The following is a 19,585-nucleotide window of genomic DNA, read 5'->3' as shown; positions in this document are numbered from 1 at the left end:
AAGAAGAGGAGAACAGGAGGAGGAGAGGAGAAGAAGAGGAGATAAGGAGGAGAATAGGAGGAGAACAGAAGGAGGAGAGGAGATGTAGAGGAGATGAGGAGGAGAATATTAATGTTGTTTATTTACCATTTACTTCTGATTGAGTTAAGTTATCAACAGTGTCCAGCTGTTTTTAGAAATACTACTATATTTATATTTATATCCGACTCTAATATGTTATAATATATATAAAGTTAAAAAAAAGTAATATTGTTTGGTTTTAAAGATAAAGATATAGAATAATTCCAGGTTTATCCTTGAGAGAGATGGAGAAAGAGAGAGAGAGAGAGAGAGAGAGAAAAAGAGAGAGAGAGAGAGAGAGAGAGAGAGAGAGAGGAGAGATCAAAATGCAACATACATGAACATAAGGAAAGCACATGTTACATGTTTGTGAGACAGACAACAACAACACAAAGTGAAGGTGACACAATCCAGGGAAACTCAGAGAAAATGAATTTCAGCTTCTGTCACGAAATCACAGCAAAAAAAAAGACATTTGAAAAGTTAAAAGGATTAAAATCGTCAAACAAAACTTAGTGAGATCCAAATGTGATTATTACTATAAATAAAAAAATATAAAGAAGAAGAAATTTAACTTCTACTTGCAATCATGTGCTTTATGTCGTATTAACAAGATCTGGTTCGTAAATTAAGAGCAATTGAATATCAGGAATTGTGATTGTGGACATTACTGTGGATTTAACAAGATTTTATTCATAACTTTCTTTACTTGGTTTGTTTGTCAGCTCTGTAGAATTTGTACAAAGTAAAGCATGTGTGTGTTTCCAACAGGGCTCAAGTCTTTTTGAATATTTTAATATCTGGAATATTAAGTCTGGAGGAGAAAGGAAACAGGTGTTAAAAGTTAAAAACTACATGAAAAAGCATCTTGAGCGTGAAAACACTAAATCCACGCTTAATAATAATAATAATAATAATAATATAGTCTCTGAATAAAGAGATGAATCCTTGCTTTCCAAACTGGACACTATCAACTCAAAGAGATCAGATTCGAGCCCTGAAGACCTTACGTAGTACTCGGCGTTGAGCCGGGGGAGAGACGCCGCTCGGTAGTGGCCCTCCAGGCTGGGATATCCCTCCGAGTCTGAGAGGTCCTCCACCTGCTTCAGCTCCACCAGCTCCTGCAGGAGGAGGAGGAGGAGAGGAGGAGGAGAGGAGGAGGAATCATGAACCGTCTCCACAGAAATCAGGATCACAGGATTTAGTCTCCGGGTGTTTTTGTACCTGAGGTCTGGTGTAATAGGGAACGTCCTCCGACTGACCCCTCTGCAGCTTCCTCAGACCCCGGGGCCTCGGCGCCCCCTGGGACACGTCCCCGGACTGCGAGTGTCTGATGCCGCTCCTCTGGTTCAACCTGGAATCAAACATTCAGACTCTCAGACTCGGTTGTGTGTTCGCTGTTGAATCAGTTTCACTAAAGAGGTCCTAGACGGTTTGTCCTCATCATGTTTGAGTGTGTGTCCCCTCACATTGCGTCCCTGTTTATCGACGTGGAGGACGTGGTGGTGGTGATGGCGGTAATGGGCGGGGCCTCTGGTGTACGTTCCGGCTCAGGCAGGGGAGGGAGGGGCTGCTTGGGGCTGCAGATCCGAGGTTCTACTTCCTGTATGTGAGTGAGCGGCAGCACAGGACGGAACAGCGTCCCCATTTTACTCTGCAGGACAAAGAGAGAGACAGGAACCATCTCGTCAGAATCAGACCCACGCTTTGGAGTGTGTACGGGTCTGCTGTGGAGCTGCTGTACCTGAGCTCCTCCTGCAGGATGCTGCTGCTGCTGGAGCCGCTTGGCTCGGTTCTGCTTGTAGTAGTCGAAGATCATGAAGGCGGCGTAGACTTTCCCCACCGTCAGCTCGTTGTCTGAGGGGAGAGACAGAGGACAGTTCCCTCACCAGGGCAGCAGAGGGCAGCAGATGAGCAGCAGAGGACAACAGCACAGAAGAAGATGAACGTGAAGGATCATCTCCTTCCACGACTGCCAGTGTTATCTTTGGTATCGTTATTTAAACCAGTTTTAAGGATAATGGATATACAATAAAAAAAACATTGCACTGGTATCCGGCTGCAGAATTTTGAATTTGTTAAAAAAAGAAACACAATATTTAGGACTCTGACAGGTGAGGAAAGCAAACAGGAAACTGAGACTCACACTTGTGCGGCGTCACCAGCACGTCCACGGTCTTCTGCGACAGGTTGGGCCAAACCCGGCTCAGCTCCCGCTTCAGGTCAGCGTCGCACAAACGCTGCGCCAGGACCCCTGAGGAGACACCCACACATCACTGTCAGTTCAAATATATGCACCACAACGACCCCCCCACTGGTGTTCACATTAACATCAGAGCCGTCGGCGCGGCCCAGAGGGACGCTGGGTGATTTCTGTAGTTTTAGTGTCTCACCAGATGCCAGCTTGATCTCCAGGGCCGTGCGGATCAGGGCCATGAGCGTGGAGGTGAAGTGAACCGTGTTGTCATCCGCGATGGGCATGTTCATCTTCACCAGTCGCTGAGAGGAAGAGGAGCGGAGCGGGAACACGTTAGATCCAGTTCAGTGAAACTCGCTGGGTTCAAGATGGAAATGTGATGAAATCAAACAATTCTGCTTCACAAACAAGTGGATGAATCTAAAGAATAACATGAAACACGATTATCTTATTTATGTCAGTGGTAATGTGACTCAAGTGAAATAAACACACTACAGCTTTAAATAATGATTATTATCATCATCAATTCATCTGTTGCTTATTTTTCTAATTGGCTCATTCATTGTTTCATCTATAAATATGAGAAAATGGTGAAAGATTCTCATCACAGCAGATAAATGAAGAAAAGCATCAAATCTTTCATTTACGACTTCAGTTATTTTCTTGCAGCTTCTGTGACCATTAGTGTTTCTTTATAGTCTCTGTTTAAAGCTAAGATGTGTGTGTGTGTGTGTGTGTGTGTGTGTGTGTGTGTGTGTGTGTGTGTGTGTGTGTGTGTGCTGTTGCAAATCCGATTAACTTGTGAAGCATGCAGCAGCAGTGTGTGCTTTGCTCTGCGAACATGTTAAGCTCTTGTCGCTGCTGCAACACATCCCTACATATATATATATATATATATTTATATATTGCAGAAATATACAGTTAATCAGTTAACTGTTTAATTTGACAACAATTTAGTTGAAGGATTAATGTTTTAAGTCATTTATCACACAAAATAATGAACCTCTGCAGGTTTTAGTTTCTCCGATTTGAGCATCTGTGGATTTTCTCTGTTTTGCATCATTTTAAATTCAACATGTTTTATTTGTACGGCTAAAACAACTCATTTAAAAATATCTATGTGCTGAATTTCACTATAATCTGACATTCAACCGATAGAATGTTTGTTTTTGAATAGAGTTAATTGCCTCGACAAAGCTGCAGAAACACAAACCAGTGAGGCTCAGTTATAACGAACCAATCAGCTCATTTTACAGTATTTGTGAAAAGCAGAAAGAATGAACCCATGCCATGCAGGATGACCGGATCAATGCAGCGAAGCAGTGAGTCACACATGCACGACTGAGTTAGAGCAACACATTCACAGTGAGGCTGGAGGAAAGATATGTGCTCGATACAGAGCTCAAAGAAAACAGAGACGAGAAAGAAGAGTGGCTTTCACTCGGATGGAGAGGTGAGAGGAAGAGGAGGAGTTTGTGTCTTCACTGGGAAACATCTGGGAAACACAGGACACATGTTCACAGATAAAACACAGAACACGCAGACACACGGTGAAGTCACAGGAAGGAGGAGGGAAGATGGAGAATCCCCAGACGAGGTGAAAGAAAGAGGATTCAGACGCTCCGAGGAAAGAAGAGACAACGAGGGGCTAACGGGGATAATTGTGATGTGCTCGTTAGGGAAGCAGGTTAACGAGGGGGGGGAGGGGGGGCGGGGGTAAATGCCAGTCTTGCCCTCAGGTGCACTGCAGCTCTCTCTCTGTGTGTGTTTGCTCATGTCTGTCTCTGTCGATTCACAATAAAAAAAGAGGAGCTATAACCGGAGACGCCGCCTCGTCAGGGCCAGACATGTCTAACCGGGGCGAGGGCAGGGCGGCTTTTCACCGTGATTCATCCCGACAGCTGTGCACTGGAGTGGGCCTGCTAAGAGGTGAGCAGCCGGCACCGGGAGCCACCGGAGGAGGAGGAGGAGGATCCAACTGTTCACTTCACTCCCACTGCTCTGCCACTCGGTCAAATTATAAACCTGTGCCGGCTTCTTTTTGGATGTATTATTAGTGTCTCGTGTCCCTGAAGCAGATCAGCTGAATGCACCACGAAAAGGCCACAGAGCGTCACACACGAAATGAAAGACGACACGACAGCAGGGGAGAGAACACCGACTGTGACACACTGACAGAAGGAGGAGGAGGAGGAGGAGGAGGAGGAAGGAGTGATTCTACCTTATAGGCGACTCGGGACGGACATTTCTTTCCCAAACCTAGTGGAGGCGACATGTCGCGGAGCATCTTGTACATATCGCAGAAAGTCATGCGGCCGCTTCCCGGGGGGAGAGGATGAGTGTGAGTCCACGGATGGAGGGATGGAGATTAAAAAGGAGGAGAATGGAGGGAAGAGTTGAAGCATGACAGGAAGTGGGGGGAAAAAAAGAGGGAGACACAGAAATCCTTGTTAATAAGATTTCCGGGAAATGAGGATCTGAAATGCCATCCGGGCTGGATTTACAGATTCAGGATCTGAGGAAGAGGAGGAGGAGGAGGAGGAGGATGCCCCGGAGGATTCCCTGTACAGAGATGTCACATGGGAATGAAGAGTGTGTTTTTGTGTTGAAGGAAAACTCCACCGAAAGTCTAACTGAAGAGTAGCACTCCTCACCTGTGAGCTCGGAAAGTTGCTTGAACAAGTTAGTCGCTTGAATTCAGCTTTAATTGAAGTGAGTGCAACGGATCCAAACGTCCATTAAAAAAACACTCAAACGTTTCATATCAGTGTTTGTTGCATAATTCAAACATATCGATCTTCTTTTATGAATTCATTAATTTTGTCCTGTGGTTATTCATGTAAAACTATGGAGAACAAACCATTGTTAGGACTTTTTATGGCATCCTTGCCAAAAACTTTCTCAATAGACTTTGTATTAGTTAGTAGAGATGAGCCAAGATGTCGTGAATCACCTTTGAGAAAGTTGTTTGTGTTTCGTGGAGAGAAACGTTCGACTAGTCCGACTAGAAACAGTGTACGGTGAACCGAGGCGGAGTCTAAGTCCAGTTTATCCGTTGCCCCAAAGAAACCGGGAGATTGTCATAAATATCCACAGCTCGATCAATAAAGTCGATTATTCTGCAGGAGGTTTTTAAGAAGTTTCTCTAAATCCTCGGACAGCAACTTTCCAGACGCACCTTCCACAGGAGGCGAGAGCTTCCGGTGGAGTTTCCCTCAGTTTCATGCTCAGAGAGACATCGGCAGTAACCGACGTGGAAACAAAGCTCACAATGCTCGCCCCCCCCCCCTGTGTTTGAGGGCAGGTTAAAGTTAAGCAGACGTTGGTCGGAGTCTGACTTGCGGCCTTGTTTCCTGCGCTCGCCGCGGTTAGCTGCCGGCTGGTTAGTGGAGGATCGATGCAGGTTTGGTTTGTTTGCATGTGTGGCCGGGTCGATCTCCGGAACCACCAGGGGAGAGGGGGGGGGGGGAGGGAGTCAGACATTCACAGCCCCTTTGAAAACAAAGGGAACTGTGTGGGGGTGCAAACCTTATAGGCCACCCTGTTCGGGCACTTCCTCCCCAGACCCAGAGGAGGAGAGATTAAACGCAACAATTTGTACATATCCTGATAGACAATCCTCCCGCTGAAAGAGACGGGACACGGGACACAGGTTAGTTCAGAGGACATGGACAGACGGGGACACGTCAACACGTTGCTGCACAAACAAAAACAAACATCTCTGGAATTTCACTTTTTGGAATTTGTTTCGAAATATTGAAATATTTCATTTCCCGATCACTCTCTGTATAAAACCACCAGCTCTACATTTACCCTGTTATGTACTTAAAGGTTCAATGTGTAGGATTTAGTGACATCTAGTGGTGATGTCTATATTGGCGGCTCTGGCTCAGGAACAAGAGCAGGTCGTCCACACACCAGGAGGTCGGTGGTTTGATCCCCAGCACCTAAACAACTGTACTGTGTGCGTGTACAAGTGAAAGTGACTTAATATACATGATGTATATAATAATGCGATCACGTACCACGCCGCCGGGTCGTACTCCGCCCACACGCGGATGAACTCGTCCAGGTGATGCGGCCCCAGGATGGAGGCGTCCCTGGTCAGGTACTCGAAGTTGTCCATGATGACGGCGACAAAGAGGTTCAACATCTGGACAATGAAAAACACACACGTTGGAGAAATAAACAATATATAATTCTACATAACAAATCTGAGTTTGAGCCTCTGATTCCACACTGACCAGGAAGGAGCAGAGGAAGATGAAGGAGACGAAGTAGAAGTAGGCGAAGTCGCTGCCACACTCCTTCCCCACCGTCCCTGAGAGCCTATCACACGGCCGGTTACTGAGACACGACAACATGATCTCATGCCAGGCCTCGCCCGTCGCACTCCTGGAGGACACACACACACACACACACACACACAGCAAACGCACAAGTTGACGCAGAGTACTCGTCTGAGGCAGAGAGTATCAGGAAGATGGAAGCAGGTTCACCTGAAGAGAAGCGTCAGCGCCTGGAAGAAGGTCTGGAAGTTGTTGTGGTGATCGATGGCCGTGTCTTCATTCAGCTCGATGTTTCCAAACACCTGCGACGACACGAGAAAGAAGACGATCACATCGAGGTTCCTGTGATCTGAGGAACAGCTGCTCGGGTCCCGACTCACCTGCATTCCGATGATGGCGTAGATGAAGAAGAGCATGGCGATGAGGAGGCAGACGTACGGCAGAGCCTGGAAACAAACACCACAACAAGCGTTCAGAGCACAAACACACACACAAAACCCTATGAGCACTTTGTCTAACGTTTGATCTCCACACACACACACACACACACACACACACACACACACACACACATGATTGAAGCTGCAGGGTCGATTCTTTTAACCAGCTATTTATATCTGAGCGAGGAGGAGCTGAACGTTTGTTGTAATTAAATAGCCACCTTTTAAACACTCTGCAGCTACAGTCCACTTTCATTGGGTTTAAAAGCTCTCAACCACTGACATTAAAGCCGTGGTAAATTCCCTGGGCCGTGGTCGGGGGGGGGGGCTGTGCGTTTAGCTCGGCTCGTCTCGGGGGATTTAGAGAGCGAGGCGGCGCAGGGTGTGATGAACAGGGATTGTGTCCCTGCTTCAGCTCCTCTGTTTGGATTCTGAGCCACATCCACGTGTGTGCAGCTTTAAATCAACCTGAACAACTCTGAACATCTCTTTCTGTGCAACACACACGTCATTGTTGTATACACCTGTGTGTGTCTGTTTGTGTGTGTTCACCTTGAAGGACTGCACGAAGGTCCACAGCAGGATGCGGATGGTGTAGCCCTGTCGCAGCAGCTTGATGAGACGAGCGGCTCGGAACAGTCGCAGAAAGCTCAGGTTGATCATCTTGTCCTGTGAGAGGAGACCCAGGACAGCGTGAGGGGTTGTAGAGTCGGGAGGATGAAAACATGTTTCACCTGCTTCAGTTACAACTCAGGAAAACTCAGGAAAAGGCTCTGAGATAAAAGTCTTTGAACAACCAGGATATTTCAGGTACAGAATTTGCCTCCATGTCCGTTGAAGAAATGTGTTTGCCGATGGATTTGACTTTGCCCCACAGGAAGTTATCATAAAAGGTTAATTTCTGTGTTTTCATTAATAAATATAAATGGTTAAATCTATTCCTGTGCATTGACGAATGAAATAAAACTGTAAAACAAGTGCGTGAAAGTTGTTAAAGTTATTTTTAAATAACCAGTTTTAATATCAACTCCTATTCAACTGAAAGAACCACATTTCAAACTGTCTCCTGTTAGCTTCATGTCACGTTGAGGTTTCAGTGGAATGACACACACACTGACACACACACTGACACACACACTGACACAAGAAAGTGACAAATATCAGCGGCCGTCAAAAAAAAGCCACTTACCGTCTGCAGGGGTCATGTGACAGAGAGCGAGGGGGGGGGGCACCAGGAGACATACAGCAGAGCCACAGAGAAATCAAGAGAAAGAGGAAGAGAGCGAGAGAAGAGACAGAAGAAGAAGACGAGTGATCACATGAAGAGAGCGAGAAGGACACAGAAAGCTGCAGCTCTCAGTCCTCGTGTTTCCTCCAGCTCAGATTCCAACAGGAGAAACTGTAACGGCTGAAGTGTTCCTCCTGTTCTCCTGCGTCTGCTTTTCATCCTCATGTCCCAGTGCAGATTCAAGAGACAGATTTTTAATGACTTTCATATTTCTGCTCTTAGTTTTCGGGGCTGAGCTTCGGATTCGAGGACTGAGAGTGTGAGAGCACGGCAAAGCAGCACATTAAACATCCAGGTTTTATTCAGATATATATTTACGAATAAAAGGAAACAGCTTTAAGAACAAATAGATGTAAATAATAATAATAACTGAGGAATTAGTCAAATAACTTGCAAACAATTCAATCAATTTAACGGCCTAGTTCTTTCAAACAGTTGGTTGAACACAAGGAACCTTCTTCTGAAACAGAGCATTGAAAATAAATATTACTTGACAAACTAATGACAACTAGAATAGAAGTAGAGCTCATATCTCCACCGAGGCCCAGCCGCCTCCTCATTAATCCACATTTAAATTCCCTGAATCCAGATTTTTATTTAAATCTGCTCAAAATTATTATATTACAAGAGCTTAATGTCATTTCTTGCCATTTTAAAGAAAGAAAAGCATAATGTAATGGGTTCTTCCTCGGGTCACGTCCCAGCCCTTTAAAGATTTAATTGAAATTGGTTTGGTAGCTCTGCGATTTATCAAACAAACGAAAATGAAAACACAACCTCCTCACGTTCATGTAGAAGTCCTGACTCTTTAAACCTCACGTACCTTCACCTCCGTGACCACGATGTCTGTGATGCTCCCGATCACGGTCACGAAGTCGAACACGTTCCACGCTGCCTTCAGGTAATTCTGCAAAAACAAAGACCAGACAGGGAGATTAGACTGGACAGAGAGAGATCATCCAGAATCTGTGTGTGTTTCATTTATATCCTTGAATGATTCCAAAGAAAACATCTGTGAAAATGTCAAAGATGAAAATGGAAAAGATAAATCCTGGATCCATGGTCTTCGTTAAACGCTTATTGCATAATCCTGCTGACGAACAGACGGAGAGGAATGGAACCCTCCCAGGATGAAAGTGGAAACACTACGACCTCTAGGACACGATATCTATATGTGCATATATTCAACACACAGTGGAGCCGCCTGCAGCCTGGCTGGTCTGGGACTGGTCGGTCATCCAGGTCCTGGGGGGGGCCGGGGCCGGGGCTGGTGCCAGGCCCCTGCAGCAGAAGCAGCAGCAGCACATGAGAGCCCCCCCGCCCGGGCTCAGCAGCCAAACAGGTGGAGGTAAGTGGTGTGTGAGAAAAGCTATTTAACAAATGGGCCTCGCGAATGGAACGGAGCCAGTGATGAAATGCCTCGCCGGAGGCCAGATGGCCCGAGTCGGGAGATTGATTCTCTCTTTGCACTCCTCCGCTCATCCCCTGCTTTTATTTGCCACTTCATCCTCCTCTTTCCTGAATAAGCTTCACATTTAATTAACATTTTGTTAACATTCTACCCCCTCTGATATTGATGTAACGTATTAGGAAATAAAAAGCTAAATCCTTCGAGAACTTAAAGATTAACTGTGTGTGACATATAAAAATAATAAATATTATATCATTTTAAACGTCCATTATAAAACTCTGGCCACCAGGGGTCTCTCCATCTGGTTGTTGTGAAGCAGCGAGGGTGAAATTCACGGATGAGGTCACATATTAAAGGTTGTGTTAGCGTTACACAGCTGTGTTGTGTGACTGATACGAACAGAGGAAGGTGTTTTTTTGTTATTTTATTTTGAAGTTATAGGAGAGACGATCAAAAACGTGTCGCCATTAAAGGGCAACAGAATGAAACGTCCATTTCTCTGAGTTTGATCATTTCTGGAAACAAGTACACAAGTCAAAATAGAAACTACTTTTGGGGTTTTTAGACGTTTTAAAGAAGATTTGTTGTTCTAACTTTAACACAGTTCTGATTTCTCCGGCTGCTTCTAAAAAGGGAATTTCCTTCGTGTATGCAAAACGTAAACACAAAGGGGATTCATTAACAGCACCCGGTGCTCACAGCTCACCAGAGGCCCGAAGGCAATGATCTTGAGGATGCACTCCAGGGTGAAGAGCGCCGTGAAGAGGATGTTTAAGTACTTCAGCATCGACTCGTACAGGTCCGGAGCTCCGTAGAACTGAGGACAACGGGAGGAAACACAGATTAGAAACATGAGGTTCAGAGATATGGAGAACACTGAGCTGAGCTGGGGATCGAACAGAAGACCTTCTGGTTCTGGGACCTTCCTCTTCACTGCTCCACTCTGCCTGATTTAAAACAATTCATCCAGAGTTTATGGACATGATGTGAACTTGACTCAATATACTGCGATATAATGAAGTTGTTTTCATGTACAGAGCTGCTCCATGGTTTCATTTCCTCGGAGGGTTCCTGAGAAAATGAAGCTGCCAACACACGAGCGCTTCCCTGTGATGCTGAGCCGGGTGTCGGTGCTGTTTGGTTTTTAATTGTTGACAGCGTCTCAAGGCCAGACCACAGCTTCACATCATTAAGTGGCTCCGGTTCACGGAAACAGTTTCTGCTGTGAGTTGTGTCACGACGGGAAATAAATATTATATCACCGAGCCAACACATTTTAATTCAGGCTGAGATGAACAAAGCTTCTTCTGCACTGATGTTCTCTGGAGGGGCTGAGAACACAGAGGTCTGAGTCAGAGGCTCCGGTCCATCTCCAGCTGGTTTCCCAGTACAAACCTACTGGGAGACGATTTCCCTGACGTGCTGCGTTCCTCATATGTGAAAAACAAACTCAAGACAAAGACGTTCTCCAGAGCTCCCGTCTGAAATCAGCCTCTGAGAGGATCTGGTTCCTTGGGAGGAGGAGTCACTGACCTTCATCATCAGCACCACCGTGTTGAGGGCGATCAGAGTCATGATGGCGTACTCGAACGGCGGCGACACCACAAACTTCCACATCTTGTACTGGAAGGACAGCTTGTTCGCTGGCATGTACCTCGTCAGCGGTTTGGCGTTGATGGCGAAGTCGATACACGCTCGCTGTTCGATGGAGAAAAACAAAAAGAAGATTGTGTGTGAATCCTCTGTGATGAAGGAGCTTCACACCTTTTATCACACGAGTGAAATTCCACAACAGGAAACAGCAGCTGGTGAGTCACGAGAGGATTGACCCAACATTTTGGTAAAAATCTAAAGAAGAGATGCTCTGTAATCAGAGAGAAAACAGCCGGATTCAAACCAAAGTCCCTGTGAAGTGAGGATGAAGAGGAGCAGATTCCCCCCCACAGCTTCTGCTTCAGACTTTTTTCTGTTTGAGGGAATAGTCGGTCATGTTAGACGTAGCTTGGATCAGACTCCCCACCTCGTTCTTCTCCAGGCTGCACTCCGACATGGCCTTGTCTCCCTGCTCCTGGAACGTGATGATGATCAGAGCCACGAAGATGTTGACGAAGAAGAAGGGGAAGACCACGAAGTAGACCACGTAGAAGATGGAGGTCTCCATGCGGAAGCCCGGGCTGGGGCCCTGGTCCTCGTAGGTGGCGTCCACGGAGTGTTTCAGGACCCTGACAGGAAGGAGAAAGGGATTCAAACACATCCAGACATGATAGAATATACTGAATGATCCTTTAAATATCTGTAGAGTCAACGACTCCAGGTTTAAAGTCACTCGACCTTTAGTTTGTCAAACATTTGCAAAGTTTTTTTATAGTTATTCCAGATGTCAGGTTAGTTAGTTTCCATGTTTTCATCCAAAGAGAATCACAACTGTTCCCGGTTTTTGACTTTTCAAAGTAAAATACCTTAAGATAACTTACGTTGTGATTTGGCGCAAAAATAAATTCATATACTTAGACTATGAATCTGTTTGGTTAGTGCACAGCTGACTGAGAGCTGTGCACATCATGGCCACACTCACATGGGCCAGCCTTCTCCAGTGGAGACGGTGAAGAGCGTCAGAAAGGCCCAGAGAACGTTATCGTAGTGGAACTCGTACTTCTTCCACTCTCGGGGCTGAGCTGCCACGTCGTCCCGGCCATAGTCCAGAAACTGACCCCTGAGGGAGAGAGGGACAGTGTGAGGGGGACATGACACAAACTGGAAATAGACTAATCCAGGTATTAACCAGTGTGAGGAGGACGGACCTGCAGTCCTTCTCCAGACCCTTGGACTCGTCCGTGCAGTAGAAGAATTTCCCCTTGAAGAGCTGCACGGCGATGACGGCGAAGATGAACATGAAGAGCATGTAGACGATGAGGATGTTCAGGACGTTCTTCAGAGAGTTCACCACACAGTCAAACACAGCCTGAGAAACACACACACACAAATCAGTACACGTTCATCTGCCAGTTGTTTCGAGTAGACTCACATTCACTTCATTTCCTGGAGGCAACGTAATTCTTCAAAAATAAATTAAAACCATTATTCAATTTAATTTCAGGTGAAAACTGAGGGAAATAAAAAAGAAAATTCATAATGAAAGAGAACTGACTGGATATGTTATTAAAAACCCGACACCTGCAGCACAAGAAGACCCAGTTTTCATTTTGTTTGTGACAGAAAGTTAATTCTGAGGAATCTGAGGAACTTCCTGAAATCACTGGTGGCTTAATTTATACATCCAGTATTTCATTATTACAGTTTAACCACAGCTCTCTCTCTCTCTCTCTCCCTCTCTCTCTGAGCTGGGATCTGTCTGAGAGATGAAGCTCTTTGTCCATCTCTGCTGACACATATGCAATCTAACCAATTAACACGCCGACTGGTGATTGAGTCAGTCCCCCGATCTCCTACCAGCCTGTCCGTCAAACTCCCCCGTCCACGTCTCCTGGAGGAGTTGTGGACGAGCGTCCGTGATTACTCCAATCAGATCTTTCATCTTTTGTCAGAATCATTACGTTTGGATGATCAGGCACCTTCACACACAGCAGAGGGAGGCTGTCACCTCAGCGTCGAGAACAGCAGCTTTTCATTATCACTGACTTCTCACATCACAGAGCTTTTAGTCTGCGTGAGGATCCGAAAAACGTCCTTTCGGATCGAAACTAAAAAATCCTTTAGATGGCAAACTATTCTACGAAACTTTCTAAATCCATTAGTGAGTCTTCTGTTATTGTAGTTCTTCCTCCCCGGCTGAGGGTGGCGCTGTTTACTCATTCTGGTGTGTGATAGAAACGTCATCAAGAAATATTTCCTGATTTATTCCTACAAGGGCTGAATCGGACATTTTACGAGGGGTCTGGCAGGAAAAGCATTTGGAGCATTGACCAATCATGTCGCAGAGTGAGCCAATCAGAGCAAGCTATATCGGTAGGGGGGGGGGGGGTCTTAAAGAGACAGGAGTCAAAACCAAGGCTTTGACACAGAGGCTGAAGAGAGGAGCTGCAGCGACGGACAGTCTGAGGACAGTGACGTGTTTTCTGAACATCAGAGGTTTCAAACCTTTTTAAGAAACAACTCAAATTAAAATTATGATTCTGAACATAAATACAAAATACTTTTTCTCACTTGTAACATTTTCGGTATCAATCGACCTCCTTGCAAAGAACTGCTCTGATAAAGAAACTCAATGTACCACCTTCATAACCTAGAACACCACGAAGGTCAAACAGCTCCAACGTTTCATCTAAAACTATTTATTTATAACTGCTTTCAGATCGGAGGGATACAGTATTATTACACAGTAAATACGTTCGATTCCCGATCGGTGTGCGAGCGAGGTTTTGGTGGAGCGCTGCACCAGCTGCTCTCTCCTTCGTGTTTCCTGTCCCCTCGGAATCGACTCGCCGGCTGACAGATGGGATTACTGTACCTTCAGCTTGGGCAGACGCTTAATGGTCTTGAGTGGCCGAAGGACCCGCAGGACCCGGAGGGACTTGATGGTGTTGATGTCCTTGCCTTTGGTCCCTCTGCGCACACGGGGGGGGAGACAGAGAATTAGTTTGGGTGACGCAGTGCAACCGATAATCATGTAAACCCTCTGATCCCAGTCCCCGGGGAACAAGGGCTGTAGTACACAAAGTATAGTGTGTACCAGTAGTACTTCTTCATACTGTGTTAGTGGAGCAATGCAACTGAGAGTGTTGTGTTATTTTACAGAGACATGCTGCAGAGAAGGTTTTAGAGGAACAAGCACTTTCACTCTGGTTCATGGAAATAGTTGTGGTGATTTTACATGATGATTTAAATATTGTGTCATTTCTGCTCAATATTATGTTTTATTAAATTCATCTTTCCCTCATCTTTCCTAGTTTCCATCTGTCTTTGTGTTTCTTTTCCTTCCTTCCTTCCCTCATTTCCTTATTTCTCTCTCTCTTTATATATCTTCGGTCTCTGTTCACATCCGTCTCCTCTGTCTCTCTTTCTTTCACTCCTCCTTGACCCACATGTTGTTTCTGTAGAATAAAAACGTTATATATCTAATGACAGAGTGAAGGAGCTGCAGGTTGTACGCTAATAAGGGCCGAGCCATCACTCACTCACACACTGACATTGGCCAAGGACACTGGGATTTTTAATTAATCAGTCACGCAGCCTCACGATTCGACAGAAACGCTTCCTCGGTCGTTTCTTCTCCACTTTAAAGAATTCTGAGACGTAGAAATCAGGAGTGTGCAAATATCTGTGGACGTGCACGAGCGACAGTTTCATGTGTGAAGGTTGTGAAAGGACACAACAGGAAAAGACAACGTCTAAGAGCTCTGGTGATGGATGCTAGTGGCCCTCTGCTCCTCACACCACTCAGTCTCTAAGGCAGAGACACACACTGCTTTGTCATATTTACTTTTTAATCATGTATAAGACGAACACAGATCCCTTCACCAGAAATCAATTAACGAGGTTATGTGTTCATGTACCTTTGGTCTAGTCTAGGCTTTGGTCTGTTACTTATCAGGATTACACAAAAACTACAGATTATTAGTGCAACATTTGATTGTGTAATTTTCATCGTGGATTAGATTTTTACGTTAGTGTTGATAATTCATAGTTCCTGAGGGACTATGTGTAAATAAAACCTGCTACTTGTCTCATATTTGCTGGTTTGTGTGTTTTGTCTGATTTAAAGCTTGTGTTTTATATAAATCTTCACAATTGTTATTCAGATGTAGCACTACTCTAATTTCATAGTACTGCTTTCTTTTGTACGACGACATAAAGCAGCAGCAGTAAGTAACACTGTCCCCTCTGGTCTCCTCCCCCCTCTACCGATGATCGATTGAGCTGCAGCTTTAATTCATGTCATGGATTCTTATCTGTGCTTCATTGTAAAGTGGGTGAGGCAGGAGCCTGGTTCCATACGTCTCAGGCCCGGGGGCGCTCTCTCTCTTCTCCTTTCTCGCTGGAGACCTCTTAGGTCTGACAAAAAGGCATGCAGCTCTCATGCTCAGATGACTTGGTTATCCTGGCATGCAATCTGCAAAGTCAATGCCAGTCCTCGCTATTCAAGGAGCTCGACACATTGAGACGGCAAGAACAGCCTCCCAATAGCTTTCAGAAGAGCCACAGGCAAGGAAGATGTAATGTGCATGTGCGTTTGCGTGTGTGTGTGTACACAAGGTTGTGTGTTCACGTCAGTGAGGCACAGATTACCACTGATAGCCTAATGTGCTCAGCAGCCTGGCATATGAGGTCATCATCACTGATCCTCTCAGCTGACGAGCACTTCCTGTTTAAGAGCTGACGTCCAATCAGACGCGTGTTCACAGGACGCACGAGGCTCCTTATCGAGCACGTTCACGTGCTGCAGGAAATAAAATCACGTGCTCAAATAATTATAAATCCATATTTTTCATTTGAGCATTTTCCTGTCCCTCTCTTTCTTCCTTTCTTCCTTGATATGTTGGTGTTAGATTTGTATTGTTGTGTTTATGCTGGTCTTCTGAAAGCTATAACTCGGAGTTCCCAATATTGTCTTTTTATTTCATCGCCCCAATATTGGGACGGGACGGGACGTTTCTAACAGGGGGGAGAGGAAGGAGGTGAGGAGTTCGGGGGGGTCGCATCCCAAACACGATGCGATGGAGAGGTTGAAAAGAGGAGGAGCTTTGTCTCTTTCACATGTGTGGGGGGGGACAGGGAGAGGGAGGGGGGGGGGGGGGGGGGTCAATAAGTCACAGTTAGAGAGGGGGCAGTTCCCACCTGGCCACGCTTTGCTGGGATCTGGTGAGAAAAAGTGGTTATGAACGCACACACACAGACAGACACACACGCACATTAACACAAACACCACCCACACAAACGAGAGCAAATGAGCAGATAAAGAAAAAACAGAGGAAAATAAAGATATTAAGCAGATTTCACACAGACATGAAGGTACAGAGACATTATTCAGCTTTTTAAAAACAACAGAGTGAAAAGAAAAACACAGATACAGAGATAAACAGAAGCAATTCAACTGATCATCGAGGGAAAGACGAGTCCGAGGAAATATCAGAGATTATGAGAACGAATGAGGAAAGAACAGAAAGAAAGAATGTCATCATACTTTAAAGTTCGTTAGAAATGAACATTGAAATGAGGAAAAATGTCTCACAGCAGCGATTCTCAGTTTAATGGATTTCAATTAGCATCTTTTTTAAATTGTGCCTTTTAGACAAATCTGAATTTAAATATGTGTCCAGTATTTAAATGATTCACTGTGATTTGTGTGTATTGTTCTGACTGACACACATATGTGCGATAAATGGAGAACGGGTAATTACTCTTACGCAACCTGCGCGCAGACACAAACACAGTTATGCAACACAAACAGAGTAAATGTCAGTGTCTCTGATTGGAACGGTGGCGGCGACGATAAGAAATCGCAAAAATAACAAAATGTGACATTTGTAGAAGACGGCCGCGGCCTGAGAAGGACAGGAAGAAGAGCAGGAGACACAAGACAGGAGGAAGAGCACGTGGACGGAGTGATAAAACAGGCAGAGAGAGAGCAGGCATTACCCCATGAGGCTCCTGAAAGCAATCCAAGCCAGAGAAGACAGGAAGACAGAAAGAGGGAAAGAAAGTAAAAGACAGAGACAAAGTCAGCAACAGACAAAAAGACAGAGAGAAGCATCAATATAAAGCAGAGGAGAAGAAAAACACACAGGGAGACAAACTGCAGAACTTCAGGACAAACAAACGCTGCTGGAAACAGAGTACGTGACCGCCAGATACCCACAATGCAACGCTGGAACTTTCATAGGGATCATTAACTCTGTTTATACGGAGGCTACAGATCATTTCTCTCTTTCTAAAGAGCCCGACGGGTCCGAGCGAGGATTCTGAGGATTACCGCTGCGTTACCTCGCGTTACTTTTCTACAGTTTTAGCTCAGTTCACATTCTTCTGGTTGAACCCGTCCGAGCCCGAGAGAAACAACTCGAGACTTTTCCAGACGTGAAGCAAGAGAATGTCCTGAGAACTTGGTCGACAGCACGTCAAACTTTGTCTTAGACGTGAAATGACAACGTTAAACCAAAGTAATCCTCAGAACAATTCTCGCTGTGACTCCGTGTTCCCGATTGGCTCAGAGGTGTCACGTGGATCCTGAGGACTTACGAGCAGGCGAAGGCCACCAGAGCTCCGCTGACCACGATGAAGTCCAGGATGTTCCACAGGTCACGGAAATACGCACCAGGGTGGAGCAGCAGCCCCAAGTCGATCATCTGCAGTCACAGGATAATGGAATTATACAAAATGGAATTACAGAGAAAATCTAACAAGATGACGCTGAGATTTTCATTTTCTTTCTCAGGGTTTACTTTGATCCCTCCTTTTCTTCATGGCTTAAGAGATTTAAATCACCTCTGCTTTTCATAGTTGGCACCTTCTGTGCACTCACCCAGACCGTTCATTATCTAAAGTGCCTGCGTGGCATTAAGTGCCGATGGTTATCAGAGCCGAGAGGAGAGAAACCACGAAGCCATTAGCAGTGTCAGGGCTGCAGCCCACTGGGGGCTAAGCTTCCCAGTTCAAACACACATCGACAAACCAAGCTAATCTCAGATTAAATGTTTATCTCAACACGACACGAGTCCTAACTTCAAAGTTTGGTTTAGATCTGTCGAAAACATCATTATAAATCAAATAAAGACTGAATTGTTTTTGTTTTTTTGATCTGTAAATCACCAAACCTTCGCGTGGTTAAAGTGTTCTCACCTTAATCACCATCTCAAACGTGAAGACTCCGGTGAAGACGTAATCCAGATACTTCAGAACCTGCAGCAGCACACAGGAAGAAGATATCCTGTGAAGTGTCTCATCTGCAGATCCAGTGACTGACGCTTCTGGTTAGAGATACAGTGTGTGTCTGTGTGTGTGTGTGTGTGCACGTCGCCTGAGTGCTCCCACGATCGCACACACTCATCATCAAATACACAAACAACAACACACACACACACATCACCCCAGATTCCCTCTGTGCCCCTGACTAGAATATTAATTAGTTGTGCTTGTCCGTCAAAACCTCAAGTCTCATGTCTGTGAGCATTTATAACATCCTCAATCCCAACATGGGCTCCACAGACAGCGCAGCACAGACAGCGCAGCACAGACACAACCTGCCAAACTGGATTAGAACACAAGTTACATTCAAAATTCTCCTAAAGTCAAAGTGTCAGAGTTTGACTTAAAAGGCTTCCTGTGTTTTTTTTCCAAACTGTCAGAGCCGGTTACGCCGAGTCGTCTCAATCAGATCGGATGAATCCGCCCGAATCAGACGTGTCTGTGTGAATCTCCATGCACTTGTGTGAGTCTGCAGAAACTGGTCTGTGTGTCCCCATGTGTGCGTCCAGATGTTCGTTCAGACGTCCAGATGTCTCGGGACTCACGTTGTTGCGCGGTGCGTTGGCCTGCACCGGGTCCTCGGCTGCCAGAGCGATGCTGCTCATGGTGATGACCATCAGGATGCACATCTCGAAGTAGCGCAGGTTGACCACGTAGTGACACAGCCGCCGCACCCTGCGACACACACACAATGCACACACACATATTACCACACACATTCAGTTAAAGTAAAAGTGCACGTGGAGTCTTGACAGTTTAGTGGGTCTGTTCAGGTGAAGACAACACAAAAAACTGATTTCAAGGACGTGCCGCTGGGTTCACAAAGTTTATTAATCAAATCAATATGAAGCTTCACTGATATATGGAGTCTAGGGACTTGTCTGGCTGAAAAGATGCTGACACAATAAGTAGAACTACATTAAAATCTGAATAATATAAGGGATTATATTTTATGAACTGCTGCGACTGAATTAAATG

The 19,585-nt window shown here is 45.4% G+C and overlaps 1 protein-coding gene across 1 annotated transcript in view; it reads right to left on the bottom strand.

The window, feature by feature from the left end:
• The window catches only part of LOC133975317 (voltage-dependent N-type calcium channel subunit alpha-1B-like), an 83,516-nt gene that overhangs the window by 7,018 nt on the left and 56,913 nt on the right, over nucleotides 1-19,585 (bottom strand). Inside the window, exons 21-42 of the mRNA XM_062413244.1 lie at nucleotides 19,153-19,282; nucleotides 18,482-18,541; nucleotides 17,882-17,988; nucleotides 14,154-14,250; nucleotides 12,487-12,647; nucleotides 12,261-12,398; nucleotides 11,706-11,907; nucleotides 11,219-11,383; nucleotides 10,392-10,502; nucleotides 9,098-9,181; nucleotides 7,539-7,655; nucleotides 6,927-6,992; nucleotides 6,757-6,848; nucleotides 6,502-6,652; nucleotides 6,283-6,410; nucleotides 5,786-5,882; nucleotides 2,454-2,559; nucleotides 2,207-2,314; nucleotides 1,805-1,917; nucleotides 1,530-1,714; nucleotides 1,285-1,414; nucleotides 1,013-1,181 (exon numbers count right to left, since the gene is read on the bottom strand). Of these exons, the coding sequence (XP_062269228.1) occupies nucleotides 1,013-1,181; nucleotides 1,285-1,414; nucleotides 1,530-1,714; nucleotides 1,805-1,917; nucleotides 2,207-2,314; nucleotides 2,454-2,559; nucleotides 5,786-5,882; nucleotides 6,283-6,410; nucleotides 6,502-6,652; nucleotides 6,757-6,848; nucleotides 6,927-6,992; nucleotides 7,539-7,655; nucleotides 9,098-9,181; nucleotides 10,392-10,502; nucleotides 11,219-11,383; nucleotides 11,706-11,907; nucleotides 12,261-12,398; nucleotides 12,487-12,647; nucleotides 14,154-14,250; nucleotides 17,882-17,988; nucleotides 18,482-18,541; nucleotides 19,153-19,282 (2,717 nt within the window). The remainder of the gene's footprint in view (nucleotides 1-1,012; nucleotides 1,182-1,284; nucleotides 1,415-1,529; nucleotides 1,715-1,804; nucleotides 1,918-2,206; nucleotides 2,315-2,453; nucleotides 2,560-5,785; nucleotides 5,883-6,282; nucleotides 6,411-6,501; nucleotides 6,653-6,756; nucleotides 6,849-6,926; nucleotides 6,993-7,538; nucleotides 7,656-9,097; nucleotides 9,182-10,391; nucleotides 10,503-11,218; nucleotides 11,384-11,705; nucleotides 11,908-12,260; nucleotides 12,399-12,486; nucleotides 12,648-14,153; nucleotides 14,251-17,881; nucleotides 17,989-18,481; nucleotides 18,542-19,152; nucleotides 19,283-19,585) is intronic.

This window comes from Platichthys flesus, chromosome 19 (genome assembly GCF_949316205.1).
Source record: "Platichthys flesus chromosome 19, fPlaFle2.1, whole genome shotgun sequence".
NCBI lineage: Eukaryota > Metazoa > Chordata > Actinopteri > Pleuronectiformes > Pleuronectidae > Platichthys > Platichthys flesus.
This window is presented reverse-complemented; position numbering and strand designations above follow the sequence as displayed.